This window comes from Strongylocentrotus purpuratus, unplaced genomic scaffold, assembly GCF_000002235.5.
Source record: "Strongylocentrotus purpuratus isolate Spur 01 unplaced genomic scaffold, Spur_5.0 spur5_scaffold_6, whole genome shotgun sequence".
Taxonomy (NCBI): domain Eukaryota; kingdom Metazoa; phylum Echinodermata; class Echinoidea; order Camarodonta; family Strongylocentrotidae; genus Strongylocentrotus; species Strongylocentrotus purpuratus.
This window is the reverse complement of record NW_022145612.1, coordinates 3,823,940-3,840,974: the sequence shown is the minus strand read 5'-3', so window position 1 is coordinate 3,840,974 and position 17,035 is coordinate 3,823,940. Positions and strand designations below refer to the sequence as shown.

Sequence of the window (17,035 nt, the reverse complement as noted above, 5' to 3'; positions counted from 1 at the left end):
TACGTGCATCCTCTAAAATTGCAAATACGTTTTGCAGGATTTTTTCTCGTGTAGCCTAATCTTTTTTCTCGATAGTATTAACTATTCTTATCTACTGGTGACATCTTGGAAATTCCATAATCTATAATCAGCTAACCATTCTGTTGGAGAAGTTTCTTTTCCTGTTCTTCCAAGCACTGAGGCACTGATAAGTGATATTATTAGTGTGTTTGTCAATGCAATAGGTACGTTAAGCGTGTTACGTTCGCACAGTACATGCAGTCTAGTCATTACTTCACGATCACATCACCATGGTACCAGCACGGCACAGCTAGCTTTGCGCGTTAATTTATTTATCCGGTGCGCGCACGCATGCGCATTAGATCTATCGTCAGAATTAACGCCTACTGGGCATGCGCAGAAGTCTTGACTACAAGTTAAACACGACCTGCGCAGAACTTAAACAGTTGTTTAGTTAAATACGACTTAGACAGGACTTAAACAGTTGTTTAGTTAGACGAGACTTAGACACGACTTCAGAATACGAAATTTAGTTATACAGGACTTAGACACGACCTCGCGTCTAAGTCGTGTCTAACTAAACAGTTGTTAAATTTAGACATGGCTAAGTTAGACACGACTTCAGAATACGGGCCTTTATATTTAAGAAATGCATTTTGGGAGAAAATGGAATAAGAAGTTGATATTGAAATGATACAACAATATTTTGGGCATTTAAGGTATATAATGCCTCGTTTTAAAGATGATGCTGACTTTTGTTTTGTCTAATTATTACTACTCCAGTGAGTAGACATCTCTTTGATTTTAATACTGTTTAAATCACAAGTCCAGTTTACAGTTGGTATCATTTGTTATCACTTTGTATTTTATATGTATTAATGTAAGTTGACAAATTATTTTCACCTTTATCAGACCTCAACTTTCGCTCCAAACAGTAATGTCATAAAATCAATGCTATTAAAGTGTAACTGATACATTCCACTTGCACCTGTGTAGGTTGTGGGGGAACCTTTACTGAGAGCACTGGCACGTTTAGCTCCCCTTCTGATGGTAGCGTCTACCCACATGGGGCCAACTGCATCTACAACATGGTAATAGATCCTGGCATGATTATAGAGCTGACTTTCACTGTGTTTAACCTGGAGGAAGCTTCCAACTGTATCTTTGACTATGTGGAGATCTATGACAATGGCACTACCCCAAATGTGACATTCCTTGGAAGGTAGGGACTTTCTTAGTAACCTTGGCATCTTAAATTAATCTTACACTTGCATCAGATAAAATGCACATTTCCCCTTTCTTATCGTGTGTGCTCCAAACATTTCTGATGTTACAGGTATATGAAATGTTTTGTTACTTTTTTTTTTTTTTTGATAGATGGTGAAACATAACATAATCTAAGCAGTACCAAACCTATTGTATTGGCCTATTTGGGACTCTCCTTACAGGGACTGCTGGTGTGACCAGCTGTCAACAATTTTCTGTTGATACCTGAAGTAGCTAATGCTCTCGATTGCACAAAATATACAAAAAAAATGTGTAGATCTATAATAATAGCACTACCCCTGTTGTCATTTTCATGGGAAGGTATGGACTTGCTTGATGCAACTTTTAAATCTTGTTTACAAATGAAATTGTTGACTGTGGAACATGATGACTTCAAACATTGTTTTGTCATCTTTTGTTTCTCTTTGCTTTTACTCTCTATTTACAATTGGCAATCTGTGTCTCACATTCGGGCAATCTGTTGTCTGTCTCACTGTCTCTGTCTCCCTCTCTACTTTTCTTTGGCTCCTCTACTTCGTCTCTACCTGTCTTTCTCTCTCTCTCTCTCTCTCTCTCTCTCTCTCTCTCTCTCTCACACACACACACATTCTCTTCAAATCTTTCCTCTTTCCCCTTTCCTCTTTTCTTGCTCTTTCAGTCACCCCTACCACTGTGTCTCATGCCATTGTCTCCTTTATCTTGCTCTTCAATCTCCCTTTAAACTGTTTTTTATATCTTTGTTTTGCCTCAGGTATTGTGGTTCCGGACCACCTCCTGTCATGATGTCTGCCAGTAACCGGATGAGTGTTGTCTTCATCACTGACTCCTCTGTGGCTTATGAAGGCTTTACAGCATCCTATATAGCAGTCAATGCATCAACATGTAAGTGCTGTGTTCAGGATACATTAAATACCATAGGCCATTATATATCTTCTGTTTAGTCCTTTTACAGTGTTAAGATTTTAGGATGGAATCTTTGCTTTTTCCTGGCTCAAACCTCATTTCTACATTGTGCATCACCAATGGTATAATTAGTTAAATGTTTCAGGTATGAACGGATCATTGTAAGCTTTATTGAAAGTTCGAAATTAATATACAAATTTGTCAACCATAATTGTTTGCTTAAACTGCCACATGAGTGTTTTCTACTCTTTGAAATATATTTCAAAAGCTGATACATAGCTCTGTACATTTTTACATATAGGCTTGAATTTTTATATATTTTCCTTTTTTTTCTTTCTTATTCTGTCCTGTTCAGATTGTGGTGGAACCTTATCTGGTGCTACAGGAGTTGTTATGAGTCCTGACTACCCCAACAATTACCCTGACAACAGAGACTGTACATGGACCATTAGTGCTCCAGTCGGAAATCAAATTATTCTCACCTTTACAAACTTCACGTTAGAGGATAATTCCAATTGTGCATATGACTATTTGACTATCAGGTGAGGATTGTAGTATACTGTATAAGTCTTGATTTTTATGAGGGTTTCTAATTTTTTTTCCAAATTTCACATATTTCAATTCTTGTGTGGTTCTTTTTCTTATCGAGTCACTATACAAGTTCCGTCCTGTGCTCCACACAGGCCTTCTGATGTGGGGTGGTGAAATACGGCAAAGCAGGTAGACGTCTTTAGTTGGAAAAACGCATTTAGTAAAGAGGGCTTGAAATTTCCCTTACTTTTCTGCATGTTTTCTTTCTTAAATAAAAATATTAAAATATTTAGTTTTTTCGTGTCCATCTAGCTACCCATATTTTTCATAGTTATGGAAAATTATGATTGGGATGTCCAGATTGACCACTACACCATGTTGCCCCAAACAGTGTAGCAAGTTCTTAACATGCATATGTGATAACTTTGCTACACACAAGATCTTAATTTAACGTCCTTTCCAAAGGACAAAGCTCATTTCTTTAAAATTTGAAGTTTATTTGTTCTACATTTATATCAAAAGCAATTATGTTTCATACAAACTGAAGACTCGGTTCCAAAACAATATGGGTAGATAGCTTAAACCAAGTCTAATGTACAGCAAAAAGTTTTGAGGGAAGGGTACTGAGATACAACAGGTAAAATTGAAGAAAAAAAACAACAACATTGCACATCTCTACCAGCCATCTTTGTACATGTATGCGTCCATCTTTGTTTCTGTTTAGGAATGGTGGTTACGACAGCTCCCCTCTTATCGGTACCTACTGTGGTCCAAAGATCAGTCCTACTACATTCATCTCTCATAGTCATCTAATGAGACTCACCTTCCATACAGACATCTCTATCACAGCTACAGGCTTCTCTGCATTCTACGATTCTACAGCAACAGGTGAGCTTTCTTCACCTCTCTACATGATTGCTCATTTGCCACACATGTCATTATGCACAAAACAGTAGGCATGGGTGGCTAAGCCTGTCTAATAATAATAATAATAACTTTTACTTATATAGCGCTTTTCATAAAACATTTATATCAAAGCGCTTTACAATATTGATACAATTAAAACTAAACAGAGTAATGACAAGAAAACAAATATAAAGTGAAATTATGAAACATAGATAACAAGGTAAGATAACAATATAAGAACTAGGTAACAATTTAAGAACTAGGTAACAATTTAAGAGCTAGGTTGAATATGCATTTTCCATTAGATAGGTTTTTAATTTTGATCTAAACAAAGTAATATCAGAGATGGAACGAATGGAGGCTAAGAAATTCTTTGCAATTGTGAATGTTCGTACTTAAAATGAGCCATGTGTTTGTTTTGTTTTTGTTTTAAAATTTGCGTCTTTTGAACATATTTATGCAAACTGTAACAATAAAACAAAGAACTGAAACTGAAAAATAAATTCTAGAAGTTATTCAGTAAACAAGCAAATGCCCAGTAACATGGCAAGTGAATTACTTGTTTTCATACAATTGTATTTTTAAAAATAAATAGATATCTATTGTAGTCGTGAACATAGACTGGCATATGAGTGACATGTAATTGTGATAACTAAACTGATGATACCTCTATAATTTTTAAGCATTTTCAAATTATAAACTAATTTTGACACATGGGTCATATCTACATGTAAGAACAGCCAAACTGCCATCTTCTAGCTTCAATGTGTTTCTCCCAATCCCATTTTAAACCATTATTAACACTCTACTCCCATGGAATTTGATCAACCAGGTTGTGGAGGGACATTAACATCACCAACGGGAAGCTTCACATCACCCAGCTACCCGTATGCCTACAATCACGATGCTTTCTGCGTGTGGACCATGACCGTAGCCCAAGGATCACAGATCATACTCACCTTTACTGACATGGATGTTGAAGATCACTCCTCCTGTGCATTTGATTATGTCAAGGTACAATTGTTGGGCTGCATATAAACTAAGATTACAATGGCAATAATTGCATTTTTTCAATATTCTGATTTCTTCCTGTATACCAGTACCAGGTAGTATGATTTATTGCAAGTAGAATCAATGTCATGGATGTTTCAAGTCAAGGGTGTATAATTATACTCACCTCTGAAACGTGTGTTTTAATTGTTTTTATAAAATGTTGATGAGGATCCTATTGATAAATAATCATCATCCGAAAGTGCATAGATTTAGAGTCACCTACCAACGGAGATCAAGATGATAAACCAGCTGATCAATAGTAAATGCTGAATACTGGTCATTGGCACTTTCTATTAACCGATTATGGAGTAGATAACAAAAATCCCTGCTCTCGACCAATCATTTCATTAGGATCTTTGGCATAATTTCAAATTGACAATCCTCTCCACTCCTTCCATGTCTGATTGTTAACATAGTTTTTGTTTTCTCTCTCTCTCTCTTTCTTTTTATCATCAGGTTCTTGATGGTCTAGAAACTACGAGCCAGTTGATTGGTGTCTTCTGTGGCACCACAATCCCTGAACCTGTCCATTCTACAGGCAATAGCATGCGTATTGAATGGCAGTCAGACTTCTCTGTGAGTGGAAGGGGATTCTCGGCCACCTATGAAGAAGGTAAAAAGCTCAGCAGGAAGGAGGGAGGGAGGAATCAAATCGTCAATGCTTTAGACCTTATATTTGTTACTTCTGAAAATAGTTTTGCATGCACTCTAATACAGTCAATTATTTGAACTGTTTTGCAGTCGCCATATTGAGAAGCTGCTATTCATGCAGTCAGTATAAATATTTCAATTGTGCTCCCTGGCTCTTAACCAATCAGATTACAGGGATTTCTCAAGCCATTCTATATTAATTACTAACATGTTCTTTGTATTTTCTAGATTGCTCTGATGTGGTACTAACAGCTCCTTCTGGATACATCGAGTCTCCTAACTACCCTGATCCGTACCCTCATAGCCGAAACTGTTCATGGATTGTGCAAACTACAACTGGAAATACTATCAACTTCACATTCACTGATCTAAATCTTGAAGCACACAGCACCTGTACATTTGACTATGTCCGTGTAAGTCAAATCTACCCTTCACATTTCATGGAAAATCATTTGATTTATTGATAATATTTGCACTACATAATAATATAGATGACTGGGCTTTAAAAGCGAGATGCTTCACAGAGCAATTTGAGTATACCTTTACTCATTATTACTTGATTAAGCCCGATCTTCTGTATGAGTGAACGAGAGAGAGAGGGAGATTTGAAATTGATGTGGAAACTATGATATAGAAATTGTTTCGATACTATAAGATATTGTACTATGACCACTTCTATTCATAATGCTTCATTATTGATCATAATTATTATGATTTTCCCAGATTGTAGATGGTCAGGACAGCAGTGATAATGAGCTTGCCAGGCTGTGTGGTAATAATCCTTTACCACCAGGCACTACATACCCTTCTACACAGCAATACATGAGAGTAGAATTCCATTCAGATTCCTCTGTGGCCAACGCTGGGTTCCAGGGATACTATGAAATTGATGGTAATGTTTCCCTTTATATTTTCTTTATTTCGTTTCTATATTTTTTTATTCTTTGCATAAAAAAGTCTTTTGCATATCTTTCTGTCTACTGTGTAGAAATATCCTTGTAGAAGTATTGTTCTTCAATTTCTGATTTAGATACAAAATGTTCATAGGGGGTGTATTTAAACGTGCAAAATCTCTCTGTAGACATAATACTTTATGCAGGGCTTGACATTAACAGGTGCCCAGGACACATACAGTAGACACCCAAAATATTGGTCCAGGCTCCCAAAAAATTTTAATGTACACACATACTCTTTAAAATAATAAAAAATCTAGACCCCCAGAACAGTAAGCGTAGAGCCCTATTTTAAGCTCATATTTTGAATAAAGTAGAGTGACCTGGAATCTTTAACATGCAGAACAAAATGTTCTTTGGTGATTGGTATACTTTGAATTTCAAACCATGGTTCCTGATTGGTGGGTGAACTAAATGCTAGACATGCTAACATAACCTCTATTCTGAAACAGGTTGTGGGGAGCAGCTAACAGGAAACAGCGGTACATTCTCCAGCCCTAACTACCCTAATCCTTATGACCACACCCGTACTTGTGAATGGACAATCACTGTGGATCCGGGCAGCTCCATCACTCTCACAATTGACAACATTGATATGGAGAATAGCGTACAATGTCAATTTGATGTGCTAGAGGTAACCTTTCCTTATGCAATTTCTGTTTCCTTTACTTATCAGCTATTTCCTTCTAAACCGCTTAGAGGCAATTTGCAATTTGCGGTATACAAATATCTTATTATTATTATTATTATTATGTAGCATTCATGTAATTTACAACCAGAAAGTTTTGTGAATTTCAGGAGTGGTTGATATTTGTGAAAGTTTCTTTTTTTCAAGTTTAAATCTTTACAACATACAAAAAGTTGTTTCCAATCATTAAGATTATATGTATGTCAAAAAAAAAATTCTGATTTTGAAGTATTATTTTCTTCTTTCAAAAGATATGATATATAGTTCACTTTATATTTTATAGGGGGAATTAGACATTACCCAGACTATCCATGAATTTGTATTGGGATCAAAATTCATTCCTGGTATTTCCTGGTGATCAGTGATTCAATTTGATTGATTCAAGTAGAGATGTTGTCTGCAAGAATAGTATTTTCTATCGTAAGCAGGGTTATTATTGTATGGGCAATTGTAACAGCTATTAAATCGTCAAGTTTAGCACTAAGTTCTAGTTTTCTTGCTTTCGAACCCAGAGCATATGTTTGCCTTCTGTTTATAATACATTTTCTGTCAAAGGGATTTGCTCTTCAATCGCTCTTGCTTGTAGAATTATTTCAGATATATTTCTTCCACTGTATTAACTACAAATTAACCCCTGAACTCTGTTCCAAATTTAAAGTAAGATTTTATTAAAGATGACTGTATCATGCATTGTGGATCTCTTTTAGATCTATTCCGGGACAGATGACAATGGATTCTTATTGCAGCAGCTGTGTGAGACAAGCACTGAAGCTCAAGCTATCTCTTCAGTCGGTAATCAGATGTTTGTCAGGTTCCGTACAGATTCTTCTGTCAATGGAGGTGGCTTCCATGCTTCATATCAAGCAAACCCTGGAGGTAGGTTTCTTGCATTTTATGTGGTGAATTGAAAGAATATAGTTTTTTAATACAAGAGCGCCCTGCGATCTTGTTCGAACTATTTGTGAGCGAAATAGGGAGAGACAGGTAGAAATGGAGAGAGAGAGAGACAGATCGACAGAGAGACATAGACTAAGACTATTTCTTTTTTAATTTTTTTTTTAACTTGTTTTGTTTAAAATGGCATACACCACTTACATGGACTAGATATCAAGTTATCATATGATATACATCCATTCCTAAAAAGACAATGTTTTATGATTTTCATTCTTTTTTTTCTTCTCCTTTCTAGAGAAGAGAGTAATGATTCTACACTGTATTCTTTTCCTTTTTTGTAACAGGAATAATGGTCACATGTACATATCATTGTTTTTCAAACTCTTATGTTTGTATAAGGTCTACTGTTAAAAAGATGATGAATTGCATGTTGTATCAAAGATACCAAAAGAAAAGGATTGCAGCATTTTACCTCTCTGTATTAAATTTCATCATGGTATCCCATTTTTACTCACCTCTTAGGATGTGGAGGCAACTATACATCAGCAAGTGGAGGACTGCATTCCCCCACGGCCCCTGGTAGTGTGAACTACCCCCACTTCACTGATTGCTCCTGGACCATCACAGTCGCTGAAGATCATAGAGTCGCCTTTTCTTTCCGGACCTTCGACCTTGAAGGTGCTACAAACTGTACCTATGATTATGTGGAGGTAATTAGTCTGTTCTGATGTTCCATTTATTCATAGATTTTTTGACATCTTGCTTGAAATCTGTAATCTTTTGCATTATCTTTATTGCTTTGTATTTGTTTAATTTCATATTTTGGTATGATAATATGGGACATTTAAAGTGTGATATGAGCTGTAAATGTGTGCAAGTTCAAAGCCAATTTTCCTAGATGTAATTTTTATCATAAAGAATCTCAGAAAATGAATTGTCAAGTGCGTTACATTATTGCATATTGAAGCATCTGAATCGGCCAAAATTGCAGACATCCGTGACTTACTTCCACTGATAATTATGTAAGAAGTTGCCATGTTTTCTTATCATTCTTGACGTTGGTGTAAAGAGAACATTTAGTGCTTGACAAGTTAGGTGCAGATAATTTGTCCATGTGCTAATTTAGAATTAAATATAATTGATACTGAGTTTAATTGAAGACATCATCCCATCACTCATATATATTTGTTGTCCCTTGTTTCAAGCTACATGATGGGTTAGGTCATTCCTCACCTGTGATAACTAAAGTATGTGGATCAGGACTCCCAGACCCAGCCACTTATTACTCTAGCAGTAACATGATGTATGTCCATATGTTCAGTGATGGTAGTGTGAGTAGCACTGGCTTCAGAGCATCCTATGAAACAGGTAGGTGTTAACTTCCTCAGCTTCTTGTGAATAAAGATTGAAACCCAGCTCATATCAATTGTGATAAAGGTAGCACAGAAAAATGTAGTGGCATTAAAAGGAGAGTCTGGCATGCCAGATGCATAGTAGTACATTATGTCTGTGGATGAAAGGTTGTAATTTGAGACACCATAATGACATTTTTGGTGATATAAAGTCTAATCTGGGTTTAGTAGAGATGATTACTAGGTCTGTCTCATAATCATATGATTCTACCTAGATGAAATAAGATTAGAATTTTTAACAATGATGCATTTTGCATTCTTTTTATGCCTCTTTATTGTGTTAAACTACCTAAGCCACTCATTTCACCTATGGAGAGGGTTTACTAATAGTAAGGTTTTGAGGAAAGGAGTGAAAATATATATTTCTGGAAATGTGTGTTTCAAAGTTTTGGCCATTATTGATGACATCTGCACAACACCTTTTAATCTGTACACTGTCCTATTGTTAACAGTAAAGCTTATAACTTTTCTTCATTATTGCTTGGCCCTCTCATTTCACAGCAAATGAACTAAAGGGGGAAAAATCAATCAAAATTTGTGTTTGCACCCTTCTGTAGGGCACATGATGAACAAAGAATGAAGAAAATGATAGAGTGAAAGCTGGTTACATGTTATAAGTTACTATGCATGGTCCTAGATGCTGAAAATTCATTATTGCCCTTTCTCCCTTTATTTGTTATTGTAGCATGTGGAGGCAGAAAGGATGCCAGCGTAGATGGCTACATTCAGACTTCTAACTATCCCAACTACTACCTTAATAATCAGAACTGCTCATGGATTATAGAAACTGATGATCCACGTAAGTATTGCTTAAGAAGGATGCCCAGGCCGGGGGTATCAAATATTCTCAAGATTTTACTGAATTACTGACTTCTATTCAGCCAATAAAAGTATATTTAGATGACCATGAACATGCATACATTGTTTCAATTGATAGCACATGCAAATGCTTGTATGATTATAAAAGATTAGCTAGTTTGTTATGTATGGATTTCAGGGTAAATCAAATATAATTGTTCTTTGAAGGGTATTCATGCCTGTTGTGTACAATGTATCTCTTCAGCTATTAGTGTTCACTTGTAAATTTTTGGCAGTGTACCGTTTTCTATTTTGAATACCTTTCCTTTCTTGAATTCCTTTGTATTTTCAATTGCTATTTCAATCCAGTTTCAAATTTTTTTGTCCAATAGAATTTGGGTTGCTCACATTTTACAATATAGACATCATGTAACTTTTCTCATGAACACTTGGTCTACATAATTATACTTTCATGTTGATTAATGCATGCTTCTTGTTGACAGAGGATCGTATAACCCTGATCTTTACCCATATGGACCTGGAAGCCAACGGTGCCTCAGACTGTCATGACTCTGTCACAGTCCGCCAGGGTAACAGTGACACCTCACCAGAGGTCGGCACCTACTGCGGTTCCATCGTCCCCATCCCTATCACTTCTACCGGCCCCTCCCTTTTCGTCTCATTCTCCAGTGATTCAAGCGTCACTCTTACTGGTTTCAGAGCTACTTACACCACATCAGAGTCGGGTAGGACAAGAAAAAAAAAAAAAATTGGCAAAGTATTATAAAGTTGTAATAGTTTGTTGAATTTTTGTTGTTGTTGTTTTTATTGAGTCATATACTAACAATTATTCATCCAGATTACAACCGTTGTTTAGGAATCATTAAAGCTAAAAACTTCTTGTTGTGAAGACAACTGGATATCGCTTGGTGCACTATTTTATGAAGAGCAGCCATGAATTTAGTGTTGCTATGAATCATGTAACTGCTTGTCTAAGAAACAGAAAAGATATGTTAGACGTACATGAATTCTTCTTATTTATATTTGTGTAAATGTGTTGTTATCCACATGTAATTAAATATTCTGATCAAACTTGAGCATACTGTGGAAACAAAATGTTGCTAGAGTAAGCCTCTAAGAATGAAGATTGACTGCAATGGTGTTGTTTGTCAGAACATCATATATGCATTCTCCACAATGTCATTTTTATTTTCGATGATGATGATTAATATGATGGTTATAAAAACTCAATAGTATTCAAACTATATAATTTAGATGAATCAAGAGGAGACGAGGAATTCAATGGGATATTCTCTAATTAGAGTTTAGGATACATGTATGTTGGAGTACATGTGCATGTAAGGGGGATTGATTTTGTTTATTAGATATATATATATCTTTTTTTTTTTTACTTACAGCATGTGGTGGAACATACTCTGCTCAGTCTGGTTCTATTGTCAGCCCCGCCTACCCAGCTAACTACCCTCAAGATACAGAATGTATATGGATCTTTACCGCATCAGCAGGAAACAGAGTACAACTCTCATTCAGGTACTTTTCTTTGTGATGTGCAGAACCCTTGTTTTATGAGGGGTCAAGGAAAGAGCACTAACACATATATATTTTCCCCATATGTACATGTAGGTCTGTAAGTCTTTACTCAATATAAAGAAATGAGAAAATTGTTTGGACCTTCTTTCTTTCTTGTAAAAACAAGTCTCATTGAGGTACTTCTATCTACATTGCATATCATTATTTGTGATGTAGAACCCTTAATTGATAAATAAAGGTCAGCTGCTTTACCTAGGTGTAATTATTTTAACCAGGTCTTGTGGATGGATATCAGGTTTACCATAACTTGCATTTTTATAGAAAGAAATAGACAGAGCATCACTCCCATTCAAGTACTTCATCTCCACTACATACCATTGTTTGTGGTGTATAATCCTCATTTGATTTTAATATAAGGGTAATTTTTTCCCCCAGGGTGTAGCGGATGGACATTATATGTTTTGAAGATTTAGACACTCATGTATGTTTTATAGAAAAAATTGAATGGAGTATCATTCGCATTCAATAAGCGAGTTCGTAAATAGCTCTGGAACGCATGACCCCAAAATATCCACAGATCTTTGACACGGTGGATACTTCCCACATGTGCATTTTAGAATAATCACTGCCGAAGTGATGGAGGTGCTTCATGAATACCTTTTGTTTGCCTCTTGAGAACAATACTTCCACCTGTGTATCAGATAAATGTACTTTCGGTGAATAAATGAATACTGATTACATAACTTTCATGAGCACGATCCGAGTATTCGTCTCAATGGTTTTACAATTTTGGTACGAATAACCTTAAGTTTATCTGCCCATGTGCAAATCCTAATTACGAACTCGCTTATTACATTCATCTGTCATTGTACAGCATATTCCTTGTTAAAGTGAAAAGAGACAGTTAAACATAAAAACTGGGTGTTCCACAAACATACCTCTATCTTGCAATATGTTACCTACAGGTACATTGTAGCGGTGAAAATACCTGTCTTGTACTGTTGAGGGTAGATATAGACACAGGATACATTCTCATAACTGGCAAAATATTGTTTTCTTCACAAAAAAGAAATATAATGATATTTATTGATGTGATATCTTCATGTAAATTTAATAAATTACAAACTAAGTAATATCTGAACATATTGAAATTTATGTTCCATTGAAACTTTGGAAATGAGTAAAATGAAACACAGAACACAAATCACATTCCTTTAGGGACTTTTAAAAGGAGATTTTTTTTAAATTTGGTTAAAAATAATGAAAAGAAAAGAAAGGCCAGAGAAATTCATGTAGCAATAAAGAGGCGACAGCAGCCATGATCATCTGACATGAATTTTCTTTTTGCACAGCATTTTCAACCTTGAGTCAGTATGTAGCCAGGACTATGTGGAACTTCGTCAGGATGATGCAAACGGTGCACTGATTGGTCGCTATTGTGGTAACACCATTCCTAGTAATGTAACTGCTGTTGGTAGTTTGTGGATGAAGTTCCGTTCAGATTCACAATCATCTGATGCAGGATTCCTTGCCAGCTTTGCAATGCGTAAGTCCCGAAGATGGTGGTCATGTATCACTAAAGTATAATTCATCTTTATAATAAAAAAATAATATCATCTGTGTTTTGTGAGAGACTAGGGATTTTATGACAAGTTAGGTGTATTTTCCACTATATTACTCTCTATGATTAGAAGATGGAAAACATGTCACCTGTGGTTGGGATTTAAATTACTTTTTACACTTTTGAAATTAATACACAAGGAGAAGGTATGGTATGTGTTATTATTGGCTCATAATTTTTTATTTGACCATGCTTATTATCCTAGTCCACCATATCTCACCTTTACCTTTTTTTTTAAAGAAAGAGACATCTTTATTGGTATATTGTATTAAATTTTATGCCTCATCACATCCTAATCGTAATGATGAATGAAAGTTTATACCACATTTTTTCTGACGTTTCCAGTTATGAACCACATCAAGACATATGGGTTAATAAAATAGATAAATCAGTATTTGATTTTCAACATTTTTCTTCCAAGTTAAGTAGTTTCTTTGTGTACCATTTATTGGGGGTCTTTTTTTTGGGTCAACAGAATTTGGTGGTGATCTGTCTGGAATGGCTGGCACTATCGAATCGCCTCTGTACCCCTCTGTCTACCCTCACTATGCTAGTGTAATGTGGACAGTCACAGTTCCAGCTGGGGAGCTGATCCTATTTTATTTCACCGTTATGGATATTGAAAATGATGCGGCTTGTTCATTTGACTATGTCAAGGTGAGTGTTATACCAAAAATAAACGAACCTTCCAGTCATTTTTCTCTTTTGGTCTTTGGTCTGGAGATGGATTTAGGGAATATCTAGTATGTTGTTCGGGAAAAGTAACAATTATTTTATACTAAGCTTGTTCATGATTATTATTACATGATTGAAATAGTATTTGTGGTTGGGGCTTTGACTGGAAGTAAATTATCACAGAATCAAACTAAAGTTAAACTGAATATATCTGATGTCTGTCAAATAGTCTTGGTAGAAGTTCTGACTGCACATCATCCACTTGAACATGTGGTCTCATATGTGTATTTACATAAAAATGTGATTCCCTGCAAGTTTACATTCTTCTGGTACAAAACACACATCTAGTAAATTGTAAATAATTCAGTATCACTTTAATCCAGCTTCTTTTAAGAAGCCTTTCCATTACCAGGACTCAAGAATAGCTTTAACAGCCTTTTGAATTTAAATTCATCATGAAGAGTTTATCATTCATTTCTTCTTTCAGATTCGAGATGGGTTGTATGAGTATTCACCAGTCCTACAAACAGTTTGTGGTATCGAGATCCCTAATGCAGTCCAGACCACAGGGAATGTTGGCTCTGTGCAATTATCTAGTGACTTCTCCATTGCTGGCACTGGTTTCCAGCTCAACTGGCTTGCTGTGTCTGGTAGTAACACCATTGCACCTGGGACAGCTGAGCCTGGAAGTATGTCATTTTTAAGCTTCAATGTTCTTCTCATTTTGTTTTGTTTTGCTAGGGTAGTATTATACTCATTTCTTACTCTCACAACTTTACTAAGTCCTTGCTATCAGTGGGACTAAGGGAGGCCTAAGTGGCATCAATGATACTGGACAAAGCTAATTAGCCCACTTCTTATTCACATTTGATTTTTCTAAAGTGTGCTAGCCCCACCAATAGTACAGAACTTTTTGGCCCTGGAAGAAAAGAAGATCTATAGGCAAAAAAGAGAGCAAAATAGTTTGCCATTTTAAATGTAGATAATTACAACACTCTATTTAGGTATTGAATTGTGGATGAAACTCAAGATAGAAACTTGGTCTGGTGAGGTAAATTGGGTAAGCCATTGTTATCATATGTAAACCAAAGAAACCATTTCAATTTGTGGATGAAATTAAATATTATATATCTGTATTGCAGATAAGTGATATGATATGATGTCAAATTGAACATTTTTTGGGGTGATGCTTTTTCATTGTTTATCTTCACTGACTCACTCAATTACTCTCTGCCTCTCTCTTCCTGTCTCTGCCCCCCTCTCTTTCCTTATATCTGCATCTCTCTCTCTCTCTCCCTTGTCTCTTCCATGTTGTTAATGTATCTCGCTCCCCCTCCCCCCCCCCCTCTCCCCCCCCCCCCCCTCTCTCTCTCTCTCTCTCTCTCTCTCTCTCTCTCCCTCCCTCCCTCCCTCCCTCCCTCCCTCCCTCCCCCTCTTCTTTTTCCTTTCTCTTCCTACCTTTTTTCTCATCCCAGGCTGCGGAGGACCATTGACAGCTACCGGCAGTGAGCAGAACTTCACCTCTCCTGGTTACCCTAGTAACTACCTTGATAACCAGGACTGTGTATGGCTCATCACATCCAACGGAGGCACCATCTTCCTCAACTTTACCTCTTTCCTCCTCGAAGATGGAGGTGTGGACTGTATCTTTGACTATGTCAGAATCTATGATGGTAATTTGATCTGATTTCAGTGCTCCATAATTTCTTTTCAATGGGGGTCAAAGTTGACAATCTCAGAGTCTGCATGAGACCTGTATTAAAATGTTTGAAATGTAGGGGTCCAGCTAGAGCTGAAAGTTATGGGCCCATATGCACTGGAGCTCTGGTACACATACATGTGGACTACTGAATTCTTGTTTTCCCACTTGGATCCTGTATGCAATGGACGAAGGTTCTTTGAAGAGTTTGAAATGATAGTTGACTTTCATTCCTTTTATCATAAAGGAATAGGATGGATTTTTTTTAAAGGATCATTGGGACAGAAGATAAATATTTTTTTTGTCCGTTTGTTGTTTGTTTGAGTACTTTTCCAAAATCTTCAAAGTCTAAATTTGGTGTAGGCGCACTTCTTAGTAGGGGAAAAAAAATCCAGATTTCAATAATATCAATGATTTTGCTCTTAAGTTTTTATGAATTAAATAAAAATACAAGACCATTAAGACATAAAAGAATGTACTTAATACATTCATCTTTGTGCGTTTTCAGGTGCAACCAATACTGATACTCGATTAGGTCAGTTCTGTGGGACCCTTGCATCACCAGTGTACTCTACAGGAAGCACAATGAGAGTTGAGTTCTCTACAGATAGCTCTGTCACTTTAGCAGGTTTTGTAGCAGTTTTCAAGTCAGGTAAGAAACTGTGTTTGATTCTGGCTTGCAGTTGTACTTCAAAGATACTATTGATGTGTTCAAGATAATTTCAGAAATTTAGTCTTACAGTATTTAGGTTAAAGATGATATGTGTAGGGTTAATGGTATAGTATCCATTAGAACTACACCTCTTATTATTGGAGTATCTATGATTTTAGTTTAATTCATACCATTGTACAAATAAATTGTATTTTTCAATGTCAGTAGACCATGTTTCATGTTCCAGAAATATCTGTTTTTTAACAATATTCAAATAAGGAAGCTAACACTTAACTACTAAGTTATATTTTACATAATTTGCTATAGGATGTGGAGGTGACTTTACATCAATGAGTGGAACTGTAACAAGCCCTGGTTATCCCGGCTATTATGCTTCCAACCTGGATTGTACATACAGCATTCAGACTATCTCTGGCGCTACAATATCACTTAACTTCCAAGAATTGGATGTTGAATCTTCCAGCAACTGTGGAAAGGACCAGCTATATGTGAGTTATATCCAGATGAATCATATGCAACTCCAGAGTCATTATGTATACATCAGGTTTACAATCAGTTAGGTTTATTATAATTCCGCCCGCCAAAGGTTTTGCTGGAGGCTTTATGTTTCGGGGTTGTCTGTCCATCTGTCTTGCTTTCTCGTTATTTCAATATCTCAAAAAAGCGATTGAGGTATGAGCGTGGTGATGGTATGTTTCATCATAGGAAGACAATCTGATTAGATTAATTGGCTGCCTATTTTCAGATTTTCTGGGTATGGC

General features: G+C 36.2%; 1 protein-coding gene across 1 annotated transcript in view; it reads left to right on the top strand.

Annotated features, from left to right (window-relative positions):
• Positions 1-17,035, top strand: part of LOC591417 (cubilin) — a 75,764-nt gene that overhangs the window by 29,224 nt on the left and 29,505 nt on the right. Inside the window, exons 20-40 of the mRNA XM_030972123.1 lie at positions 997-1,222; positions 2,018-2,148; positions 2,525-2,711; positions 3,425-3,588; positions 4,439-4,620; positions 5,116-5,272; positions 5,539-5,723; positions 6,034-6,202; positions 6,716-6,897; positions 7,659-7,827; positions 8,368-8,555; positions 9,051-9,213; positions 9,943-10,056; positions 10,559-10,801; positions 11,474-11,606; positions 12,959-13,152; positions 13,703-13,884; positions 14,390-14,591; positions 15,378-15,575; positions 16,110-16,253; positions 16,581-16,762. Of these exons, the coding sequence (XP_030827983.1) occupies positions 997-1,222; positions 2,018-2,148; positions 2,525-2,711; positions 3,425-3,588; positions 4,439-4,620; positions 5,116-5,272; positions 5,539-5,723; positions 6,034-6,202; positions 6,716-6,897; positions 7,659-7,827; positions 8,368-8,555; positions 9,051-9,213; positions 9,943-10,056; positions 10,559-10,801; positions 11,474-11,606; positions 12,959-13,152; positions 13,703-13,884; positions 14,390-14,591; positions 15,378-15,575; positions 16,110-16,253; positions 16,581-16,762 (3,695 nt within the window). The remainder of the gene's footprint in view (positions 1-996; positions 1,223-2,017; positions 2,149-2,524; positions 2,712-3,424; positions 3,589-4,438; positions 4,621-5,115; positions 5,273-5,538; positions 5,724-6,033; positions 6,203-6,715; positions 6,898-7,658; positions 7,828-8,367; positions 8,556-9,050; positions 9,214-9,942; positions 10,057-10,558; positions 10,802-11,473; positions 11,607-12,958; positions 13,153-13,702; positions 13,885-14,389; positions 14,592-15,377; positions 15,576-16,109; positions 16,254-16,580; positions 16,763-17,035) is intronic.